This window comes from Sciurus carolinensis, chromosome 3 (assembly GCF_902686445.1).
Source record: "Sciurus carolinensis chromosome 3, mSciCar1.2, whole genome shotgun sequence".
Lineage (NCBI taxonomy): Eukaryota > Metazoa > Chordata > Mammalia > Rodentia > Sciuridae > Sciurus > Sciurus carolinensis.
The window spans coordinates 17,958,356-17,983,392 of NC_062215.1; the positions used below are offsets into that span (position 1 = coordinate 17,958,356).

Consider the following 25,037-nt stretch of genomic DNA (forward strand, 5'->3'; position numbering starts at 1 on the left):
CAAAAGGGTCACCCAGAAACTTCAGTCTCCAGGGTTTACCACTTAAAATCACTCAGACAAGTATACAAAAATGAATAAGGATGGGCCTTTTTGAAATATTACTTATAAATGAAAAATACAGCACTTGCCTAGCATGTACAAGGTATTGTTTGATCCCCAGCACCACAAAAAAAAAAAGAAAAGAAAAACAGAAAGAAAGTGAAAAATTAGTAGTAAAGTTCACCCATAGAAGAATAAGTGGAGAAATGATGATATATCTGTACCATGGAATCTCAGGAACCATTTTAAAAAATGAAATATTAACTGGGAAACGGAGAGTGGAGGATCACAAGTTCAACGCCAGCCTGTGCAACTTAATGAGACCTGTCTCAAAATAAAATTAAAAGGGGCTGGGGATGTAGTTCAGTGGTAGAACACTTGTCTAATTTGTGCAAGGCCCTGGGTTCCATCCCCATTACCATAAAAAATGAAATAGATCTTTATGTACTAAAGTGCAAAGTATTCATAATCAAGTTAAAGTGGTAATTTATATAATATTAGGTATTATACTCCCATGTTTATCTAAAATATAGTCCCATATTATATATATATGGTAACAGAACTAGAAGGATTTACACAAAACTTAAATATTTCTTATGTTGCAGAGAAGAGGGAATTCTTTGGGAATTTTTATTTGTTTGTTAGGTTTGGGTTTTTTTGTTTTGTTGTTTGGGTTTTTTTTTTTTTTTTAAGATGTTAATGGACCTTTATTTTATTCATTTATTTATATGTAGTGCTGAGAATCAAACCCAGTGCCTCACACATACGAGGCAAGCGCTCTACCACTGAGCCACAGTCCCAGTCCTTGTTTGGGTTTATAGAGTACTTGTGTATTGTTTCAATTTTTAAATTAACATTTTTTTTGTATTTAAAAAAATAACGATTTTATTTTTTAAGAAAAGGAGGGTTTGATATAATATGTAAGGAAGGTAGGAGAGACTAACAAAACTTGCCTCCTGGGACAACCCTCCAATTCTACCCCTTCATATAAGCAGCAGAGGAAGGACCAGTGGTTTTCTCTCCGGTTCAGTTCTTCTCTGTTTGCTACTCTGTGGGGCCACTATTCCTAAGAGCATCTGTTACATCCAGCATGAGCACAGGCCTGTAACCACTATACATTCATCATTGCATGATGACAGATAACAGCAAGGCTGTAGCCATCAAATCAAGGGTGGCTGATGGAACTGTCTCTGAGCACCTTCTTTCTTGAGTCACAACTAATAAAACTCACAGTCCCCAGGGAAAAAAAGAAAGAGAGTGAAATGAAAACCAAAACCAGAAGGGGCGAGCTTACCCATCTCCAGCCTCTTGTTTAGTAACCCAGCTGTCAGAGCTCAGTGACCACCTCAGAGCTGAGGTTTCCTGTGCGCCTGCGCGTACGTGGGGGCAGGCAGCTCACCCCGAATTTATCAAGCCCCCTCACAAACAAGACCATGTCCCCTACGTCCTTATCATGTACAAGGAGATCCATTTTTAGTTGGAGCTTGTTTTCATTATAAAAGTAATACAGAGAACATCTGTGGAGGGATATACAAGAAACTGGTAAGGGGGATCCCCGTAGAGGAATGCGGGAAGGGTGGGAGGGACTTAGGCTTCGTGGTATATTTTTTCTGTATTTTTTTAACCACTTGAAAACATTATCTATGTAAAAAATGAAAACTGAGAAGACTAACACATACTTACTGGAAAAAATGTGGAAAAATTCAAAAAGTATAAAAATATATTAAAGCATTCATAAACCCAACCCCAAGCGGGAACCATCGCTGTATGCCAGGGCTAGGTGTCTGTTTTTTATAAATGTTAATATTCGATATAGACTTGGTGGTCATACTTTAGATATAATTCTGTATCCTTTTTCTATTAACTTTGTATCCCATGGGCATTTCTTCATATTGTTAACAATTATTTATCCATTTTAATGAATAGGCAGTGATTTAATAATTATCTTTCCCCTCGGTTCCAATTTTTTACTATTATAGAAATACTCTATAAACTCTTTGATTATGTGTCTTTCTCTGTATTTCTATTTGTTCCATACCTAGGTTGCAATTCTATGAGTTGTGCACACAAAAATGGCTGTCATCTTTTGGTATAACCCATGATATCTTTCAGCTGCATTATTTCGATGAATGAGAGGGAGTGAGTGTGTGACTAAGGAAAGAGGACCAGGATGAGGGTGAGGGGAGAGGAGACAAGGTGCTATTGGCGGTCAGAAAAGGAGGCTGAGCTGTTAGGAGGGGCTTCCCGGAGGTGGAAAGCCTGAGCTTGCCTGCCAAGGACAAGTTGAAGGTGCAAGGGGCCCACCATGAGACCCTCATTGTTGAGTAGCTAAGGGGTTGTGGAGAGATCAGGCTGGCCAAAGCCAAATCCCATGTTACAGAAAGAGTGGTCAGATAGGTTGTAGACCACAGACTTGGGACTGGTTCCACAGGCAGTGCCAAAGATGTCTTTGAGCTTGAAGTTGTCTGAAGGACATGTTTTAGGATGAGCTCACTAGGGTGTGGACAGGCGGAGGTCAGGGAAGCTGGATGGTGAGACGGGTGCTGATACAAGAGATGTGAAGTGATTGCCTTGGGCCTCCGAGGGGGCTTTGTATACAGAAGCAGTACTTTCCGCACACTCGGGCCTGCTGATCCTGGCCATGGTGAGAATTGGAGGACAGTCATAAATTGTATTTACCCTGCAGTTTGGCCTGTGGAATTGGCAGTGAGACTAGTTTTTTGTGGGCATGTCAGGTTTTGGTTTTGGTTTTTATTATTTTTTTTGTAATTGATCGGTGAGACTTTAAGGATTGATGAACGGTCGTATTTCATATTCTCCTTAATGGGAAATGTGTTTGTAGAAATTGCTCTCCTGGGAAGCAGGCTTCAGGCTGGCCAGGGAGCAGGTTCCAGTGCTACTCCAGCTGCGGTTCACTGAGCGTGCCCTAGCGCGGGCACAGTGATGCCCCTGCTTCCTTCCCAGCGATCACTTGCCCACTCTGTCTCCCACCTGAGGGAAAGAATCAAGCAAGCCTTCCAGAGCTCTGTAGCGTGCGATGCCATTGTGCAAGGCTGGCATGGGTGTTCTGCACCACAGGCTACATTTCCATGTAATGCCCAGCATCCACCAGCCGCCCCTACCCTTCTGCAGCTCTGTCCCCAGGAGTGTACAGGAATGCAGAATTTTAGCCCCCTCACTTTTCTGAGAATAAAGCCCTGAGGGTATATGAGGACCAAGTGCACTTGCATGGCCTAGTATCTGAACCTCACCAGCAGTGTCATCTCCTGTGACTGTGTGACAAGTTTAGCCACCAGCAGCCTCGAGGCATTTGTGATTCTACACACACTCACCTCCGGGCCTTACCTTTTTGTGTCCTCTACCTGGAATAACCTCTCCTTTTTCTTGGGCAGTTCTTGCTCACCTCTTGAGACTCAGCCCAGGTGTCACCTCCTTTGGGAAGCCTTTCTAGACTTGTCCAGCTGGCCTGGGCGTCCCCATTGTGCCTGCTGTGGTCTCTGCCCTGTGCTCCTGTATTATGTATACTTTTCTGACGAGGTGTCTCTTTCCCCCGCCGACCGGACCTCGGTGCCCTCCCCGCACCCAGCACACCCAGGACCTGCCCCAGGCCCATAGTGCTCTAGGACGCTGTATTGCCCTGCAGTTGAATAGGACACTCTAATTGATGCCAACCCTGTCTCCAGCCATTGACTCGGAGGCTCTTTGTTGGATGTCTACAAGTGATTGTTAGGTCTTTGTGTCATAAGTATTCTGTCCAGTGTGACGAGTGTACGTTTTTTGGTTAGTATTGGCCTAGCATCTCTCTTTCCATCCCTCTGTTTTCAAACTCTTCTGTACAATTTTGTTTTGTTTCTTTTAGTCAGCATTTGGCTGTATCTTTTTAAATTCTGGAGTTCTTTTTGGGGGGAGTTGTTTGTTTGTTTTTGTTGATACTAGTGATTAAACCCTGGGGTGCTTAACCACCAAGCCACATCCCCAGCCCTTTTTTATTTTCTATTTTGACACAGGGTCTAAGTTGCTGAGGCTGGCTTTGAACTTGAAATTCTGCGTTAACCTCCCAAACTGCTGGGATTACAGGCATGCACCACTACACCCAGCTAATATGTAAACATTTATTTTTGGGAGGGGTAACAGGGATTTAACTCAGAGACACTCAACCACTGAGCCATATCCCCAGCCCTATTTTGCATTTTATTTAGAGACAGGGTCTCACTGAGTTGCTTAGCACCTCGCTTTTGCTGAGACTGGCTTTGAACTTGAGATCCTCCTGCCTCAGTCTCCCCAGCTGCTGGGATTACAGGTATGCTCCACTGTGCTTGGCTAATATGTAAACATTTTCATATGTAAATTTTCCAAAAAGCCAAGGATCTTATTACCTTTTATCCACTGAACAACCCATTCCACCCTTTTTTCTTAGATTGTCTAGATTTTAATGTTTTAAACTAATTTTTTATTCTCAGTTGTTAATTAAGTTGGCCAACATAAATTGCATCCGTTGCCATGCCTACCATTGTTTCTTGCATCACATTTCTTTCCTCTGGTTTACTTTTCTTTTTTTCCAAAGCACATCCTTCATTAGTTCTTTCAGTAAAGGCAGCACCATCTTACTGGAAAATCTTGAACATGTATATTGTGTGAGGATTTTTTGATTGCTTAAAGAAAATGATCTGTTTAATAAAGTTAAAAATCAAAACACCCAGGAGCATGTACCCGTGCAACTCAACTAGCAGTCTGACATGTTTGCTGCTGATTTAACCTTTACTGACAAGACCCCTCATTCTTAGTTCTTGAGTTTCCTGCCTACAAGGACTGAGAAATTACTACCAACAGTGAATGGAAAGATCCTATAGGTAAAACAGGTGTAATAATATTCACACGGCTAATAATACTTCTCAGTTCCTAGATGTCAACAAGCTTTTATTCCAGGGGAATGAACCGAGAATGTCCATTGTTGAATGTTGAAGCCCTAACCCCCTGCTAGATGCTCTCGTTGTGTAAATTGGGCCTCATTTGTTCTGGCAGGTAACTTACCTCTCTGAACCTTAGTTTCTTCATCTGTAAAATGGGAACAGTAGGGCTAGGGTTGTAGCTCGGTGGTAGAGTGCTTGCCTAGCATGTGTGATGCACTGGGTTCGAGTCTCAGCACCGCATATAAATAAAATAAAGGTTCATTGACAATTTAAAATATTTTTTTAAATGGAAACAATAATACCAACCTTGCAGAGTTGCTGCGAGGTGCATCTGTAATGCAGATAAAGCACCCAGCGTAATGCACCACACATGGAGGTATTGAGAGTGGTAGTGGCTGATACCTGCCTGGCATTTAGGAGACACTTCATGAACACCTGTTGAGTGAATGCAGGAGGCTACCATAAAGGCTTCCCCAAGGAAAGATAAGTGAGATCTGGGCAAACATAAAGGAAGAGGCAAGAAGGCATTCCCTGTGAGAGGAATGGGAGGCAAGGGGAAGGGATCGGGGCCTTAATTGCCATGGCTGCCTGGCTATTGAACGAATCAGTTTGTTTGGAAAGAGGCCAGGCAGGGCCAGCGTGGTGGCGCACACCTGTAGTCCCAGCAGCTCAGGAGGCTGAGGCAAGAGGACCGCGAGTTCAAAGCCAGCCTCAGCAAAAGCAAGGCACGAAGCAATTTTAAGACCCTGTCTCTAAATAAAATACACAGCAGGGCTGAGGATATGACTCAGTGACCGAGTGCCCCTGAGTTCAATCCCTGGTACTCTCCCCGCCCCCAAAAAAGAAACAAGAAAAGAAAGGGAAGGCAGGCAGGACAGAAAAAGGAACCAACAGGGCTGGGCATGTGGGTCCTTCTGGCCAGGTAGCTGTTTTGCCAGGTGGGCTCACTCCGCCTGGCACTGGTCCTTATTCCCCCTTCCTGCACAGCCCCTCATTTTTGATGGCAGAAGCTTGCCCAGTGTGGCCTGATGGCCAGGCAGGCTGAAGACTAAAAAGAGGAAGCATCAGGATAACACTGGTTTTCAACCAATGTCTTATTAAGGAAGTTGAGTCATTCCACTTCTGCTATTACCCTCTCCGGGCATTCAGAGAAGGGCAAGGTTTTACTTCCAGATGAAATGGACGTGAGAAGGATTTGCTCTGCACTCTCAGCGGGCATTTTAGAGATGACCCTATAAGGCAGATGTTTGCATTTTCCTTTCATACATGGAGAACCAAGGCTCCAAGTATGGAATGCCATAGCCATAAGTCAGCTGTAGACACCTTGGCGACAGGCTGCCAAAACAGAGGTGTCCCAGTGGCTAGGCAGTGGCTTCTAGCAGTCTGGTAAAGGGCACGGGAGTGAGCATTTATTTAGCATTGTCATTGTCTATTAGCATGTCAGTTGGCATGTCACATGGTGAAACTGCTCTGAACCCTTGAAACAACTCTGAAGAAGCTGAGAGAAGTTGGGGGCGCTGCTCGAGGTTAATGCACAGGGCCGGAGGCAGCAGCCAGGCTCAGCCCTGCCTCTTTCTCCTGTAGCTGCTGAACTTTTCTGCCACACCATTGAACTTCTCTAGGCCACACCTTCACATCTGAAAGTGAGATTGATAATGGTAGGTGCTTAGTAAATATTGACCATTGTTCTGGATTGGAGCCATCCAGAACACACGTTATTCTGAACTAGAAGGAACCTCAGAAGATTTCCAAGGCCAGTGGTTCCCAAACTCTTTTCTTCAGGACTTAGGATTCTGCAGGGGTCCTTGGTGACTGGAGGGAGTGGAGTAGGTGGAACTCTTGCCCACCTCCCTTAACCAGAGCCAGTTTCTGACATGAGTCACACGCCAGTTGCTGCTTCATATATTGAGGATTGGTGGGATTTCACTCCACAAAAAAGGCCATACTGCACTGGTTTTAAAAAAGCTGCCCAGGCTAGAACCCCGTAACTTCTGGTTCCAGTTTGGCATTTTCACTGTACTGAGCACTTAACTAAAAGAGGGAACTGAAATATGATTCATTTTAGAAAGGTTATCTTCTATAAAGAGCAACATTTAAGACATTATTTTTGTACCTTCCAGTGAATCAAAAACTCATTTAGCCTAAACTTCATTCCTGCCCAGAATCCTCCCAGACCAGAAATTTCACTGTCAGAGAAAGCTTTGCTATCGTAGCCTCAGATCAGAACTGACCTAGGAACTTTCTACAGTGATGGAAATGTCTTCCATCTGCACCATCCAGTGTGAGAGCTTCTGTAAGAAAGGAACTGATTTCTCAATTTCACTTGATTTTTATTAAATATAGCCACGTGTTGCCTGGCACTACCATTTTGGACAGTGCAGCCTTTGAGTATAGAGCAGGGGCCAAATGGCAATCCCTGGCCCCTTGACATCAGAATCAGCCAGAGAACTTGTCAGAAGTACAGATTCTGGGCCCAATGCCCAGTGACTCTGATTCAGCAGGTCTGGGATGAGTGCGTTTTAAGAACTCATTTGGTTATTCTGTTTGCACTCAAATTGGAAACTTGCATTATGTGAGCTCTTGGAATGAAAGAGGAGAGCCAGAATCAGTCATCAAGTCCTGGTCCTACACTTCTGGGGAGACTGCAGCAACCTCCTGGGGAATGGCAGACCCTCAGCAAATGTGTTGAATGCTGTGAGTCTTGTCCCTGGAAAAATGCAAATTGCATTTCAGTTCTGGGGCTCACAGGCATCCTCGAACTCAAACTAAGAGCTCCTCTTACAGATATGGCCCAGGGTGAATCTGGTACCACCCCCAGACTTCTGCTGGGGTCATCAAAATATCACAGAAGGAAATTAGGCAGTGTACATGCATCAAGCCAAAAAGAATGCTGAATGAATCCTGCTCCTTTCCTTTCTTCCTTTGTTTTGCGGGCTTGTGGGTGTGGCTATTGCCACCCTCTGCCCTTTGCTCCTAATGGGATGCTGAGAGCAGGGGCTGAGGCGCTGCAGATGGGGTGTGGCCAGGAGAGCGCAATGGAGCAGGATCTCCACTCACCCTAAGGCGGAGGCAAGGTAGAAGGACTCCCACCTATCCTCACTGCCCCCTGCTGGAGGAGAGAGAGGGGGCAAAGCTACAGAGCTATGAGTGGGGAGAACAAGCCAGAGACCAAAACCCAGCTGAGAAGGCCACCTGGCCAGCAGTCCTGGGGTGAATAGAGAACCCTGAGTTTTGTGGACCAGACTGTAGAGAAGCAGAGAGGAGGGAGGGAGGAAGCCCTTGTATATGCAGGAGAGCTGCCATCAGGCCAAAGCTTCCAGAGAACAGCCTCTTGAACTTGGAGGCTGTCTGTGAGGGTCTGAGTCATGGTCATGTGGCATGGGAAAGCCAGCCACAGGAGCAGCTTTGCTGCTTCCAGGCCATAATTTTGTGCCCCTGGGAGGTGAGTGACAGCCTGTTCACCCTGTGCCCTTCACAGGTCCAGATGCTATCTGCTGGGTCAGCTTCTCAATGGCCTCCCTTGTCCCTCTGCCTGACAGGCTGAGTGAGTCATCAGGGAAGTGCACAGGAGACTCTGAGCTTGGCGGCTCGACCTCGGCCTCAACTTCTCCCCAGGGAGAAGGAGCCTGGCATGTGCGTGGAGGGAGGATCAAGGCTCCTGGCCTGCTGCCCAGCTAGCCATCAAGACATATGTGTGGCTCCTGGGACTGAGGGAGTGCCCCATAGCCTCTCTGCAGGAGCTCCAGCTCAGGGTGAACTTTCCAGAACACAGGCTGTCTGAACCCGAGCACAGCTAGGCCTCTGAACAGCTAGTCGCCCCACAGCCTCATTTTCCTCTTTCACCAGCTTTGCTGTCTATTCTTGGTGCTCAAGGTCATCCTGTCTCTGAAGGTCAAGGAGAAGCACTCCTGGTCCTTTGATTGCCTTTTTCAGCCAATATCAGTCGTCTTGCTTATGCCCCACTGTGCTATGTACTGAGGGTGCCACCGTGTGTAGGGGCCCTTCTCCCCTCTGCAGTCCCCTGACTAGGGTGAGCATGAGTTTCTCCCTCATTGTGTTTGCTCATAACCCAAGAGACTTAGGGGTGGGCACACAGTCTCAAGTCTCAAGGACATAGGGCCTGGGATCTAGTTGGTGAGCTGGGTGACCTCAGGCAAGTCTCTGCTTAATTAGGACTCAAGTTCTATAATTGAAAAATGAGGAAATCAAGTAGTGTTGACCTCCCTGTAAGCACACCTCTACTACTGTTCTGTTTGGAGATTTTTTGGTTTGTTCTTAAGATCACATCTTCCCTGGTAAAGAGACTGAGAAAGCTAAGATCTACTCTAGGCCTTAGATCAGTTCTTCTCTGGAGCAGAGGGCTTGGGGCAGCGCATAGGGTGATTAAAAAAAAAAAAAAAAAAAAAATGGTTATCAGAAATAGCCCGTCTGGAGGCCTTTCACCTTTTGGAAAGTCAGAACATCCTTTAGACCTCTTAAGATGACCAGTCACATGAGGTTGCCCATCTGGCCTGCTCGGCACCTGGCCTCTAGAAGCAGGCATCTCTGCTGGAAGCTGGAGCTGCTCTCTGTTGAGAGCTAGGAAGCCCTTGAAGGCCAAGATGCAAGGAACAAATTAAGAGCTCGACAAGCCCCGTGCCACCTCGGAGTGGAGTGCTGTCTTTCATAGCCATCAGTGGGAAAAGATGGGAAGAGGCAGACTTGGTAGAAGCCTGGCCAGTGTTCTTCAGCTTTCCACCATCTCATTTAACCTTCGACCTTCCGGCCTGGAAGCAAAAGGCCAGAGGGTTAGTTTTGTCCTGTCCACTTGTGGTCTGCCTTTCTGCCTCAAGAGCAAACAAAGGTGTGATCCCGGTTTAATGGCGTTACAGCAGGGAAGACTACACCTGTTAGTGACAGCTTTAAGACTGACCTGCCATTAGAGGGCAATTATTAAAAACCTGTCTGCCTTTGGTTCCTTCTGAGGCTTTGTCTAAAGCAAGACACACCCCAGTAGAGCCCTGCCTTTAAAAAGTCCCTGTCTTTAAAGACATTTCCAAATGCTAATGATCTCAGTCTGCCCCTTTCGTGATAATTGTGGTCTCTGTGCTGTTTATGTGGATGGTCCGCAGCATGGGGGTTGCTCTCCCCTGCAGCTTCCTTGGGAAGGCTCAGGACTGGTGAAGAGAGGACCCAGAGACAGGTAGAGTCCCATGTTTTGCCCTCAGATTTCTAGAAGTCTTGGTTGGTGTTTGGGCTTCCAGTATAAATGGCACTACTAATGCCTGCTGAAAGAAAAATGGTATCTAGAAGTTTTCAGTAAGTGAGTTTGAACAATAGAGGAAGAAGCATGTCAGTCCCTCCTGGAGAACCACACACAGATGCATCTTGGGAAAGGAGCCAAGTGCTGAGCACCACTGCAGACTGAATATTAGACTTTGTAAGATATATATGCACATATGCATGCATATATACACATATATGCATATATATTTTATGCAGTCACATGCTGCATAACATTTTGATCAGTACTGGACCAGATATACAATGGCCCCATAAAATAATATAGCCTAGTGACGTCATAGCCACTGTGGCTGGTGTATGTACGCTCTGTGATGTTCACACAATGGTCAAGCTGCCTAGGATGCGTTTCTCCAGACGTATCCCCATCATTTAGCGATGCAAGGCTGTATGTATATCTGCCTCCTGCTAGGGGACAGCACAATACCTTGGTTCTGTCCACTTGGAGAGGAGCCACTGCACTGCATAGACATGTCCTCTGGGAAGGCAAGGCTTCTGTGGGTCAATGTAGTGATGGTTTTGGAGGATGAGATTCACCACCTGTCCTGGTGAAAGAGTTTGCCAAACAGTGGATGACTCAGCCATTGTACAGAGGAAGCAGCCAGGCCTGATGTTTATATTGTTGCTGTCTAGAGGGAACAGGCTGGAATCCTTGTTAGCCCAGTGGAGGAGTTTTGTATCTTGGGGTGCCAGTGGGGCCAGGGGTTCCACACTCGGAACATGTGTAGATGAGGAGAGTTGATTCTTTCGCTGCTTGGGGTGTTTGAAGGTCATGTACGGAACATGAAGAAGCAGAGACCATTTGTCCCCGCTGTCTCTCCTGACCCCGGAACCTGCCTTATGCCCCCCCCCCCCCGGGGCCTGAGCTTAGGAGTGACCTGCTCTGTGTCTGGTCTTTCTCAAGGTGAGAGTGAGCCTGGGAGATGGCAGTGATGGAAGTGGCCTGCCCAGGCGCCCCTGGCTCAGCCGTCGGGCAGCAGAAGGAGCTCACCAAGGCCAAGGAGAAGATGCAGTCACTGGGAAAGAAGCAGAGCTGCGTCTACAAGCTGGAGGCTGTGGAGAAGAGCCCAGTATTCTGCGGGAAGTGGGACATCCTGAACGATGTGATTACCAAAGGCACCGCCAAGGAAGGCTCTGAGGGCGGCCCAGCCGCAATCTCCATCATCGCCCAGGCGGAATGTGAGGGCCTGGATTGCTATGGGCATGGGGCTCGGGGCGGGCCTGCCAGTGGGCGACTGGCCACAGAAAAAGGCCAACTTCAAGGTCCCCTATGAAAGAGCAAGACCAGGTGACCACTCCATAACATTTTCACAAGGCACATTGGGGTCCAAGCCCCAAACCCGTGGGAACTATTAAAGTGCCAGGATGGAACACTGAGACGGAGCACAGGCTGTGCCCATTGTGGTGACCAGAGCAGGGGAAGAGAGCCAAGAGGAAAGAGTGCTGGGGACTTCTTGCAGGATCCTCAAGCAGGCCACTAAACAGCTGGGTCTGGAGCAGCCCAGGCGTCTGGAGAGGCCCAGACGGGAAGGGCTAGGTCTCCCGGAAAGCCCCACGAGGGCTTCAAGCCCTTCACCACCTTCCATCAGAGGGGGCCCCACCCCAGGGAATGAGCACCCTGCTCTTGGGCCTGCTGGACCAGTCTAGGGGCAGTCAGCCACTGCAGGGTGAGACCAACGTGGCCCTTTCTGTTTCTACCCCTGATGCCTTGAGCTAACTAGTAATGGTAGCTACCATAGCGGAAGACACTCCCAGAAGGGGCAGGGAGGGTCAGGAGTCCCCTCCTACCCTGTCACCTCCCCTCCAGCCCAGGAGCCTGAGAGCTCCTGGTGGCATTTCCCCATATACACACATCCTTTGCTTGTTTCCCACTGCCTTCTGGTTGATTTTTGAGGTGAAAGAATAAAAATTGAAATGGAGTGAATGCACCCATATGTACATAAATATAAGTGTAGAAGAGCTTATATTTTTTGAGCCACCACTATGTGCTAAGCACTGTTTGGAGTGTTCTGGGTGGCCTGTCCCACTGGAGCTTCACAGTCAGTGTAGTGAGGTGGGCATCCTCCAGCCCCCATCTTGTAGATGTCCCCTCTGCTCTTGACCAATAAACTGGAGGGAGGGGGACCCCAAGGGAGAGAAGGAGGGCCTAAGTGGGACTCTCTAAAATCTCTCTCCTAAGTGCTGACTTCCCGATTTTGCTCTTCTTCCTGCTAATCCAACCCTTTTTCCTTAACTTAATAGGTGAAAATAGCCAAGAGTTCAGCCCCACCTTTTCAGAACGAATCTTCATCGCCGGGTCTAAACAGTACAGGTAAGAAGCCACTGCCCGCCCTGCTGCTCCCCAGTGCCCCTGGCCCCCTGCTCGGCACCTGGGCTCAGCCCCTGGCGGCCGCCCAGCTTTCCCCTCCGAGCCGCGCTCTCAGCCAGGCAAGCTTTGCACAAGCTCCTCACCACTCATGGAGGACTCCTGGCTCCCATCAGCTTGACATTTTATTTTTATTCTCTTCCGAGTCCTGATGCGCCCCTGATTTCCCATCAACAGGGAGGGTGCTGGGAACAGAAGCTACTTCCAGCTGGCGTGCAGCCATGAGCACAGGCCAGAGGGGCCACCTTTACTGTCCTCAGGGAAAACACCAGAGGTAGCTTACTCCTGTGCGACCAGTAGGCATAAGGACTGTTAAAACAGTAAGGGACGCAGATTCGAGCCACTGGATGGCCTGTGGAAGGAAGCCAGGGCCAGGCTTTGTCTGTCCCCAGGCTCCCCATTCCCTCAGGTGAATTTTGGCAACCGAGAGTTCAACCTAGAAACAGTTCCCTCCCTTACCACCAGGCAGACTTTTTATCATCAGTATTTGGAAATTGCTAGTGATAAAGAGGCCAAGAAATGCTTGGTTAGACCAGGTGTGGTGGCGTGTCTGTAGTTCCAGCACTCTGGAGGCTAAGGTCGGAGGAGCCTTTGAGCCCAGGTGTTTGAGACCAGCCTGGGCAACAAAAAGAGGTCCCAACTCAAAAATTAAAGGAAAAAAGAAATGCTCAGTGCTTGGTTCAATTGCTTACATTGCCTCAGACTCCATTTGGCACAGAGAAGGGGGGATTCTAATGACCCCACTTCTGTCAGCATCCTGAGAGAAGCCACAGGCCTCCAGCCACTTTTGTGAGGATAGAAGGTGAGGCCAAGGAAAGGAGGCTGAAGCTAGGGTCTGCTCCACAGCTATTTTGCAGCAGCCCTGTAGTCAGTTCCTATAACACCTGGCAGGGGTAGGTACCAGACAGAGCCTCCATAGTGATTAGCCTCTAGACCACCAGAGGACAGGCCTCCTAGTAGCCAGGTACTAGCCAGGCAGCGGGTGTTCAACAGCTGCCTACTGTGGTCCCACAGCAGCCAGGTAGCTCTAGGAACCAGTGGTGGTAGAGAGGACAGAAACAAACTCACTCTTGTCCATCAGAACTGAGGATGCTTGCCCTGAGTGTGGTCCCCTGAGAGCCCAGGGTAGTAGGCAGCCTGCCTTGAGGTCAGGCACAGAGCTAGTGTTTTTTAAATGAACTATTTTGTTTAAGACTCATCTCCACCCTGAATGGCAAAAAAGTACTACCTTGTTTTGTTTGTTTGTTTTTGTGGTATTGAAGATTGAACCCAGGGCCCCACACTTGCTAAGTGAACACTCTACCACTGAGCTACATCCCCGGTTATTTTTTATTTTGAGACAAGATCTCTCTAAGTTGCCCAGACTGGGCTGGTCCTCACAATCCTCCTGCCTCATCGTCTTGAGCAGCTGGATTACAGGCATGCACCACTTCATTTTATGAGAAAACTGATGCTCCTTAGGGTTTAGGACCTTACCCACATTTGCACAAGTGCAGTCATGTGCCACATAATGACATTTTGGTCAACAGTAGACCACATACACAATATTGGTTCTATGAGCTATCACTTAGTGACCTCATAGCTGTCTTAGTTCATATAACTACAATGTGACGTTTGCACAATGAAATCACAGAACACAAGGTTTCTTGGAATGTTCCCCTTCCATTAAGTGATGCACGACTGGGATTTATGCTCAAGTCTGTCTCACTCTTATCTGAATCATTCCATCCTCCTGCTTTCTTGTACTCAAAACATGGATCTATCCCTTTTTTGACAGCCAATCTGAGAGTCTTGATCAAATTCCCAACAATGTGGCCCATGCAACCGAGGGCAAAATGGCCCGTGTATGTTGGAAGGGAAAGCGTCACAGCAAAGCCCGGAAGAAACGGAAGAAGAAGAGCTCGAAGGCAGGAGTGTCCTTGGCCAAACCCTTGCCCAGAACCCCCGAGCAGGAGAGCTGCACAGTTCCAGTGCAGGTGAGGCCCAGTCCCCAGCTCATGGGGCCTTCGGAATGGAGCCTGTGCCCCATCCTGGCCCTGTGTCCTAACACCTATTTCCCCACAGGAGGATGAGTCTCCACTAGGTACCCTGTATGTCAGAAACGCCCCCCAGTTCACCAAGCCTCTGAAGGAACCAGGCTTTGACCATCTCTGCTTTAAGAAGCTCGGCGAGGATCTACGGCCAGTACCACCTCGACCAGAACTGCACAAACTCATCAGCCCCTTGCAATGTCTAAACCACGTGTGGAAACTCCACCACCCGCAGGACATGGGCCCCCTGCCCCATTCTGCTCACCCCTTTCCCTACAGCAGACTGCCCCATCCCTTCCCGTTCCACCCTCTCCAACCCTGGAAACCTCACCCATTGGAATCCTTCTTCCTGGGCAAACTAGCCTGTGTAGATGACCAGAAGCCCCTGCCTGGCCCACACCTGAGCAAACTGACCTGCATAGACAGTCAGAAACCCCTGCCTGGCCCACACCTGGAGCCCAGCTGCCCGACTCATAGCTCCCGTGAGAAGTTTGTGGAAGAGTACCTGGTGCATGCTCTGCAAGGCAGTGTGAGCTCAGGCCAGGCTCACAGCCTGGCCAGCCTGGCCAAAACTTGGTCAGCAGGGGGCTCCAGACCCCAGAGGCCCAGCACCGAAACTGAGGACAACGAAGGCGTACTGCTTACTGAGGTAACTAATCCCCCAAACTCCTTTATAAATACCTTCACCACTAACTCCCAAGCCAGGAGCCACAGCTGGGGGTTAGGTGGGGCCTGTTATGGGAGCAGAGCAGACCTTGGGGGATGGTTCTCTCCCTGTCAGAGTCACTCATGCCCATGGTAACAAAGCAAATAGTAGCAAAGTACTCTCTGGGGATTGTTAGTCAGCTTCCCATTACTGTGACAAAATACCTGAAATAATCAGTTTGAAAGGACGAATGGTTTACTTTACCTCATAGTCTCAGAAGTTTCAGTTCATGGTCACTTGATCCTGTTGCTTTGGTGGTTTAGTACACCACAGGAGGAGTGCCTGGTGAGGAGGCCTGGTCACCTCCTGGTGGCTGGGAAGGTAAGACAGGAAGGAGTCCCAATATCCTCTTCAAGGACACCCCCCCACATGACCTAACTTCCTCCCACTAGGCCCCACCTCTTGAAGGTTCCACAACTTCCCAATAGTCTGACAACCAAGCCTCCAACATTTGGATTTTTTGGGAATATTTAAGATCCAAACTGCAGCAGTTATATTCCTTTCCACCTACAACCTCACTTTCCACAGCCTTTCTAGCCATTTGTATTTTTTTGTTCTTCTTATGAGCTACATCATTAAAACTGAATTGCACGTATTATATGAATAATACAGGCCAGTAATCCAGCAACTTTGGAGGCTGAGGCAGGAAGATCCAAGTTCAAGGCCAACTTCAGCAATTTAACAAGACCCTGTCTCAAAATTAAAAAATAAAATAAAAAGGGCTGGGGGGTGTGGGTTCAATCCCCAGTACAAAAAAATAAAAAAAAGTTTGTATGAATAATACATATACTGGAAAATAGAATAAATAAAGAGCAGCTCAAGATTTTATCTCATAACCTGATAAGAAGGATGAGCATTTTGCCATCATCATTACCCTTTCCTCCTTTCCTTCCTTTTTCCTCTAGTTCTCTTCCTGAATACCTTCAGAACTTTAAATGATTGTGCTTAGCTTTACTTTGGGGGGTTTTATTCCATTTACTTCATATTATCCCTTTAGCTCTGCCTTTTCTCATTGTTCCTCCCTTTCTTCTTCCCTTTGGCTCTCGAGTTAAATCTTTTCCTTGTCAAGGTTGTTGCAATTCCAAATATGCCCCACCATCACAAGCCTGAGAGGTCTTTCCTCACAAGAACCATCCGGCCCCAGGCAGCTGGTGCAGCTCACCTTTGCCTAAGCCCCCCTCTGGTCCCCCCTAAGAGCCTGCCTCGACCCCCTTGGGGTGGTGTCTTTGGTGGTGCCAGCAGCCCTGGCAAGGGCCCACAGTGGAGAGCCTTCCCCACTGTAGCCCTTTGTCCCTCTGCTGCCCTGACCACTGAAACTGGCCTCTCTCTCCTGCCAACCCCAGAAGCTCAAGCCAGTGGATTATGAGTACCGAGAAGAAGCCCACTGGGCCACGCGCCAGCCCCGCCTGGGCAGAGGCTCCTTCGGAGAGGTCCACAGGATGAAGGACAAGCAGACAGGCTTCCAGTGTGCTGTCAAAAAGGTACGCCAGAAAAGGCACATCAGGGTTCCAGGGGCCGAAGGGGAAGCCAGGCAAGGGCTGCCGCCATCCATGTTCTGTCTTTCAAGGTCAGCCACAGGGTTGCCCTGGCTCTGACTTGATAACAACCTGGCCATCACTAGCTGCCCTGGGTCAGCTGGAACTGGAAGGGAGCAGTCTGTCACATGGCCTGGGCTGGTTGCTGTCCTCGGTATGCATGTCTGTGAGAAGCAATGTGAGAGCACATGGCTTCAGGGTCTGAATGCAGCCAGGGCCACTGCCGACACCAGGGCCTGTAGGGGCAAGTCCAAACCTGGAAGGTGGTCGGATCCTCATGAAGTCCCTGCTGAGCTAAAACCTGCAAGCCACCCAGCGGGCTACTCTACACTCAGACCAGAAGGTAATTAGAGTCGTGGCCTCCACCTGTCAGGTGCCCCCCAGGAGGTGGCGGACACGGAGTTACACACAGGTCTGCTTCAGGTTCAAGCCCTGCCACCCGCTGGCCAGGTGCAGCACAGAGGGACATCACAGGGGAAACAGGACTCAACATGAGATGGAGGAGCTGGCTTGGCACAGCAGAATCAGGTTTCAGACCCAGGCTTGTCTGACCCATGTGGCTCTGTACCACTCTTCAGGAAGAGGGAATGGAAGGGAGAACTCGTCCCAAGGTCTTGATTAGCAGCAGAAGGCTGGAGTCACCTCTCCTACCCATCATCTCCTCAATGACTCGACACCACCCAGCTGGGCCTAGAGCAGCCCAGGCCCAGGTGACAATCAACAGCAGCTGCAGAGCCATAGACATTGAGGGTGTTGGCCCTGCTCTTTACAGCACTGTTCTCCCACCCCAACTTGGAGCTCCCCTCAGTTGGAAACCCCCTTGTTTCCAACCCAAACTCCAAACTCCAGGGTGAACCATTTTCTTGGCCCATGGTACAAGGTGACATAAGCTCAGATGGATTTGTTTCAAGTGGCTTATATCAAACACTCTGATCCCCAAAAGGAAAAGGACCAAGGTGCCAGACCAGACAGGCACTGCACACTCAAGTCCCATGCAAAGTGAACCCTGCCACCACCGTCCTGGCTGCCTGTGACTTCCAGGGGTGAGGCTCTAGGTGGGCAGCAAATGACCCTGGCTTCCTGGGTTTGTACTTGGGCCAAGCTATTGGAGTTCCTGAGTTCAAACCTCAGCATTGTGGGATGAGAGAGGAGTCAATCTGTCAGTTTTACCCCAAACTTCACATACACTGTGTCAAATAAGCAAGCACCACCCTCCCATCCACCACTGGCAGAAACGCATGCTGAGTCCCTGCCAGCACGGATCATCTTCCACTTAGATGCCAGGGCCACGTGCCTGACCTCCTCAGCTGCAGTTCCCTTCCCCAGGCCACCGGAGAAGGCTCAGCTGTCCCTCCTGAGAGGCCGTGGGAGGAGGGTGAGAGAGTGTGAAGTGTCCTAGAGACGGGCACCCAGTTCTGGGAGCTTAGTCACTGGGTTCTCAGCTGTTCCTCTGCTGAGGTCCTCAGAGTCCCAGGCAACAAGGTAAACAACACTGATGTGGTGGAAGAGGACAATACTCCATTTCTTATCCCCTGTGCCTGGGCAGCAGGGAATGCGCCAAGCATAAGACCTGGACTTCCCAGAACCAGAGCTGGCCACAGTCAGAACTCCACCTCCCCCACCCAGGAGCCCCAGCAGGGATGGCTTGTTGGCCTTCCACACAGCCGCTACTGGTTGGGCAGGCAGTGGTGTCCTTTCCCTGGGGTGTAGCGAGGTGGTAGAGCAGTTGCCTAGCACGCATGAGGCCCCAGGTTCAATTCCCCAACTTCACACACCACAGGAAAAGCTCCCTGATGAGGGGGTAGGGACAGAAGTGAGCAAGGGGTCAGAGGTTAGGCTGTGCATGGGGTCAGAGCAAGTCCATGCTCCTTCAATGCTCCTGGAAGGATTCCGGATGTGTGATGTGACATGGTAATGCCAGCATTCCCCTGGTCTTCCTTCTAGAACATCCTTGGCCTCTGGTCACATGCTGATTGACTATAGGTCTAGGGTTTAATGCAGAATTTTTAAAAATAAAGTTATCTTTGATCTTTATTTATTTTATTTATTTATTTTTGGTACCAGTGAATGAACCCAGGGATGCTCAACCATCGAGCCACATCCTTAGTCCTTTTTATTTTTTATTTTGAGATGGGGTCTTCCTCCTGTCTCAGCCTCCCAAGCCACTGTGATTACAGACATGTGCCACTATGCCCAGCCGATCTTTGTTTTAATTGCAAACAAATTCAGACTTATTATAAAATCATTTATGATGCCAAAAAGTAAAAGTCGTCTTGTTCCCCAATCCTATTCACCAAGATAAATGCCACTTGACATAAATCTTTTTAGACTTTTTATGTATGTATAAGCATGAGGTTATTTCGTTTATAAAAATGATACCCTGGGCTGGGGAGATAGCTCAGCTGGTAGAGCGCTTGTCTTGCAAGCACAAGGCCCTGGGTTTGATCCCCAGTACCACAAAAAAAAAAAAAAAAAAAAAAAAAAAAAATTAAATGAGATTATGAAAAAAAAAAAAATGATACCCTACTCTCTAGATTATTCTGTACCATGATATTTTCATGTTCAGAGTTTGAGTTCCTTGTGGTTCCTATACAGCTCTTGTGTTTTGTTGTTTGTTTTGGTTTTGGAGTTTGTTGTTATTGTTCTTTTGGTTCCAGGGATTGAACCCAGGAGCGTTTAACCACTGAACCACACTCCCAGCCCTTTTTATTTTTTATTTAGAGACAGGGTCTCACTAAGTTGCTTAGGGCCTCTCTAAGTTGCTGAGACTGGCTTTGAACTTGCGATCCTCCTGCCTCAGACTCCAAAACTGCTGTGATTACAGGCGTGCACCACTGCAACCACACTCTTGTGCTTTTTAACACCAACATGAAAATTTTTATTCCAATCAGTGAGTGGATTCAGAGGATTCCTGAACTCCTGGAATGTGATTCAAACGTGTGTGTGTTGATGTGTGGGCGCACACACTTTTGATGGAGGAGGGTCCATATCTTTTATCAGATTCCCAAACAGGTCTGTGGGCCAAAGATGGTTAAGAACCTTTTGTTTTAGGACATCTGGCTCAAGTATGGCATTCTGGGAGCCTCCCTTTGGCTCTGGGATCTGATCTGGGATAGTGTGGCCTAGGCCAAGTCAAACCAGCTGTCACCAAGCACCTGCTCTGTGCCAGACACTGTGCAGGGGCTGGGTGCAGAGCTGTGGAATCCACAGGCCTGACCTGAAGGAACTTGAGTTTAACCAGGGATAGGCTTTTACGTGGCATGTAGGTGACGCAGCCATCAGCCCGGACGTGTTTAGAATGAAAACAGAACAAGGATGAAGTAGAGACTGTTTTGATAGCAATGAGGAAATGGGGGAGCACCTAGTATTTCCTGGACATCTATGTGCCCAGTCCTATATTATTCCCTTTCCCATGTTGATATTGCTAGAATCTTCTAAAGAACTTGTAGAATTGCTTATGTCTTCTTTTTTCCTGATGGAATAAAACAGATAATACAAAAGAACTCAAAAGGGGAGAGTTTCAAGGAGGAAAAGTGGTCCCATGTCAGGCGCACAGTCTCTGAAGTGAGAAAAGTGGCTTCTGAATTTGGCAGTAGGCTGATTACTGTCCACACATCCCCCTGGGGATGCTCCCTCCTGAATGTGTGTACAAACCGCCAGGATTAAAGGCTAAGCCCAGAAAGTTCTTCAAGAGGTAGAGCAGGTGGCACCTCTAGCATTGGATTTCCCTGACCAAAGTTGTGGCTGTGGTACACTTTTCCCAGTGACCTTGGACAAGTCCCTGTCCAGGCTTCAGCTTCCTCGTCTGAGGTAGCACCACCTCACAGGCCAAGATATGAATAAGCGATACTTAGAAAGTGCTTAAACTGTGCCTGGCTTACGTCGGTGGCAGTGAACACTGGTTCTCACTAACATCCTCATCACATCCGGCCCTCTCTCTTTGGGCCTGAGGACACTGAAGTCCAGAGAGGAGAGGTGTACTAGTTGGGCAGCCGAGCTGACCCAGAGACTAGGGTGCTTTCCCCACGATCCCCTGAGAACAGCCCTTTCTCCTTGCTTCCTTTGGTTCACCCAGACTTCTGAAGCACCTTGTTTTTTGAGGTTTCCCATCTGACCCACTTTGGTCTAGGTGTTGGAAATGACTTAGCATTAGTGGGACACTTAGAGGACAAAGAGATTTCTTAGAAGCAAAACCAAAGTTTCCCACACTATCCTGGTTCACAATCCTTATTTAATATCTAAGGCAATTTTTCATGGCACCCCAGGCCAAAACAAATACCTAACCATCTGTTTATTAAATAGTTAGGTTAAATAATAAATCTATCATAAAACTTAGCAACCATTTGAAAGCAAAAGTTGAAAGAAAAACAATTTACTTCCTTTCTTAAAATTACTAATGTGACATAGGCCTTGTTGGGCACTGCATGGCTTCTTGAACTTTGAAATCAATTGAATAACACCACCTTCATTTCCTGTTCCACATCCCCCACAAAGTACTTTTTATCGCAGCAACCTCCAAAATCCTAGCTTCTTAAAAAACATATTATCAAAAGGAATACAGCCAGCTGGGGATAGCTCAGTGGTAAAGCACTTGCCTAGCATGCATGAAGCCCTGGGTTTGATCTGCAGGAATTAAAAGGAATTCATTATGATTTAATTTTGGAACTGAACCATCTCTAGAAGTATTTGACACCATCTGCAGACGTTGAGCATCCCTGTTTACCTCAAATGCAGAATATACCAAAGCATCCTTCTGAATTCTTGGTGCCTTGGGGTGCTTCACGTCACAGCTGGGGGTGGCGGGTGGTGGGGACACAGTGTTAAGGTTAAAGATATTTGCTGGTACAAATCCTTCAGGTGAATTAGTTCCAATCAGTTTCAGTGACCTTTTCAGAGCTGAGAACACTAACAAAAGTCAAAGTTCATGTAGGTGGTTTAACTGAACCAGATAATTCTTTAGCAAGGTGGCAGAGATTTTCCATGGATAGGCAAAAGCGCAACAGCCCCACATCATCAGAACTCCTGTTTGCCAAGTCAACAAGATCCCAAACAAAAACATGGGGGTCCCTAACTCATCTCTGTGGTTCTGTGACCACTGGCGCCCCCTGGTGATGCCACTCCAGGCTTACAGGAGAACCAGCAGCAGCAGCAAGGACTCTGCAGAAATCTAAGTGTTTAACAAGCTGCTCTTTGAGTTTGTGGGAGGAAGTGAAGAGCTAGCCCTTCCTGAGTGCCCAGTGGCGACCAGACATGGATCCGACTAGCATCTTTCCAAATCCTCGCTACCTGGAGCAGATATCACTGTCTCCACCATGGCAGAGTGGTTGATGGGAAGTATGCAGCACTTTTTTAAATGGCCGAGCCAGGATCTAAGCCCAAGATGTCTGTACCCAAGGCCTGTTTCCTCCTGCCATGGCAAGCTGCAGGTCCCTGCAAAAAGTAGTGGATGGGGGTGGGGAGATAGCTCAGTTGGTAGAGTGCTCGCCTCACAAGCACAAAGCCCTGGGTTCAATCCCCAGCACCGCAAAAAAAAAAAAAGTAGTGGATGTTCCCAGTCCTGCTGGTCACAGCAGGAGTGGCCCTCGTCAAAACCCTCCCTAGAAGCCTCATCAGTACCCAAAGCTAGGAAAAGAACTGACAATAGAGTAAATATAAGTTCAGGCCTATCTACATAGACATTTTAGTCCTCTGGGGAAAAGAGACAAATAATTACAAGAAGAGATAAGAAATGTGCTGAGAGGGGTGCTTAGGTTCCAGAGGCAGAAAAGGTGAGAAGCCTGCTTCTGAAGGGGAGACATGGCCCCATGTCCTAGAAATTGCCCAGACAATTGGGTTGGGGGGGAAGTAAGTTCTGGGTTTGGCATATTGAGGGTGGGAAGCATGCCAGGAGCCTGGATAAGGTTTGTGTACTGTTTTTCACACTGTCAGCATTGAGGAACTTTAGTTAAGTATGAGCAGTTGTCCCTGACGCCAAGGGTACACAGTACACAGTTTAGTCTGAGAGCCCAGCAGACCCACCTGGCCCATCTGGCCTGGGCATCACCTCTAGCAGCATTGGCAGCATCTGCATGTGGAGCACCAAGAGTCCCCATGGGATGCCAGTCACCCAGCTGGCCCCTCTCCCTTGACTCAAGCTGCCACTGGGCCCTTTCAGGTGCGGGTCGAGGTGTTTCGGGCAGAGGAACTGATGGCATGTGCAGGATTGACCTCGCCCAGAATCGTCCCTTTGTATGGTGCTGTGAGAGAAGGTCCCTGGATCAATATCTTCATGGAGCTCTTGGAAGGTAACGAGCCAGGGTCCATTCCTTCTCCCTCACAATTCAAGGGCCAGAGTTTCCCAGGCTGACCTTGGTCTCCAGTCAGTCACATGTAACTTCTTGGCCCTATAACATCTGCAGGAAAGGCCTGCTTTGCCACCACCTGCACTTTGCCCTTGTTCTTGGCTTGTGTGGAGACCTGGGAAAGCCCCATGTAAAGACTGGCCGTTGGTCCCCTAGGTGGCTCGCTGGGCCAGCTCATAAAGCAGAAGGGCTGTTTGCCAGAAGACCGGGCCCTTTACTACCTGGGCCAGGCCCTGGAGGGGCTGGAGTACCTCCACACACACAGGATTCTGCATGGAGATATCAAAGGTGAGACTCCCACCCCCACAGCTGGTCCCACAGGCTCTTCCCCCAGGCCTTCCTTCCTGGCTGCCTCCCAGTTCTTCTGGGCCTGCCTGGTCATCTCCAGTGGCAGGGTCTGCAGCGGGCTGACAGGACTTTGCCTTACGGGAAGGGAGTGTGTTCTCCGGGCCCTCTGCCTGGCACCCTAGTTAGCAGGGCATGGTTCCCACAGAACTGGAAACCAAGCTTCAACCCAAGAGTAGCCCCTGCTCCTGTCCCCTCCTGCTCAGATCCTGCCTGCTGCCTGCCCCTAGCCTGCACTGATACCCCCCCTTTCTCCATGTCTAATGAAATGAATCCGAAGCAGCAGCTGCCATGTAGGGTAGACCAGAATATTACCTCACTGGAGACCAGGCCAGGCAGCCCCGGTGGGCTAGGACCCGTCGTGACTCAACTGTTTTCCTCCCCTGTGCTGGGTGCTTGCCTGCAGCTGACAACGTGCTCCTGTCCACTGATGGGAGCCGCGCAGCCCTCTGCGACTTTGGCCATGCCGTGTGCCTGCAGCCTGATGGCTTGGGGAAGTCCTTGCTCACAGGTAAGGCCCCAGAGTGCCCCTCCCCATGATGACAGTAGCCAGTGCCCTTTACTAGGCATTAGCCTCCCGCCTTTGTGCTTCCACAGTGGGAACGAGCGATGTGAGCACTTTATGTCCCCCAATAGATGTAAACCCCACAACCACCCTGGCTTATTACAAGGCTCTTGTTATGTATAAATGCAGTCATGGATGTCAGGTACTCGGTTCTGTTGCTCCAGTTGCACAGTGAAGTGAACAGGAAGGCGGAGAACTCCACCATAGATCCCAGGCTCCCTAGATGGGTCCCCCCCGGCCCTGTACCAGAGATTGAACCCAGCCACATCCCCAGCGCTCCCCCCACCTTTTTTTTTTTTTTTTTTTTTTTTTTAATGGAGACAGGGTTTGCTAAGTTGCTAAGGGCCTCACTAAGTTGCTGAGGCTGGCTTTAAACTTGTTTGCAGTCCTCCTGCCTCAGCCTCCCAGGCTGCTGAGATGATAGGCATGTGCCACCACACCAGGCTGAAATGTCTATTTTGACCTCCATTTTTCTGATTATTAAAATAATCCATGCCCATTGTAAAATATTGCAAGTACAGTTAAGTATTAGAGAGTCAGGGAAAAGAATTCCTGCTATTCTTGATCACAGAGATGATCGTGAATATTTTTTTTTCTTTCTTATTTTACTAACATTTGAGAAGCACCATAGCAGCAATTAGTCTTCCATCCTGAATTTTCAATGACCAGTGCCCGCCCTATTTTTATGAATTCAGTCTGAAGGTCAGAGCCATGCTGTGGATGATAGGTTGCTCTGCACCCTCAGCAGAGTTCCTGGCTGAGCTCATTGCTGGCAGGTTTGCTTGGAGGCTTTTTTTACTTGAAGTACTTCAGGTGGCACAAATTCAAGGTACCCCTGGAATTAATTAACTGGAATGGGCGTTGCCGAGGCTCTTGCCCACCCGAGGTCACTGGTGATGTTTCTGTCTTTCCCTGGCCTTC

At 48.5% G+C, this 25,037-nt stretch overlaps 1 protein-coding gene across 1 annotated transcript in view; it reads left to right on the forward strand.

Moving 5' to 3' along the window:
* Positions 1-25,037, forward strand: part of Map3k14 (mitogen-activated protein kinase kinase kinase 14) — a 43,752-nt gene that overhangs the window by 12,369 nt on the left and 6,346 nt on the right. The window contains exons 2-9 of the mRNA XM_047545621.1: positions 11,134-11,408; positions 12,471-12,540; positions 14,372-14,570; positions 14,659-15,273; positions 16,674-16,811; positions 23,020-23,149; positions 23,363-23,494; positions 23,958-24,062. Of these exons, the coding sequence (XP_047401577.1) occupies positions 11,153-11,408; positions 12,471-12,540; positions 14,372-14,570; positions 14,659-15,273; positions 16,674-16,811; positions 23,020-23,149; positions 23,363-23,494; positions 23,958-24,062 (1,645 nt within the window). The 5' untranslated portion in view covers positions 11,134-11,152. The remainder of the gene's footprint in view (positions 1-11,133; positions 11,409-12,470; positions 12,541-14,371; positions 14,571-14,658; positions 15,274-16,673; positions 16,812-23,019; positions 23,150-23,362; positions 23,495-23,957; positions 24,063-25,037) is intronic.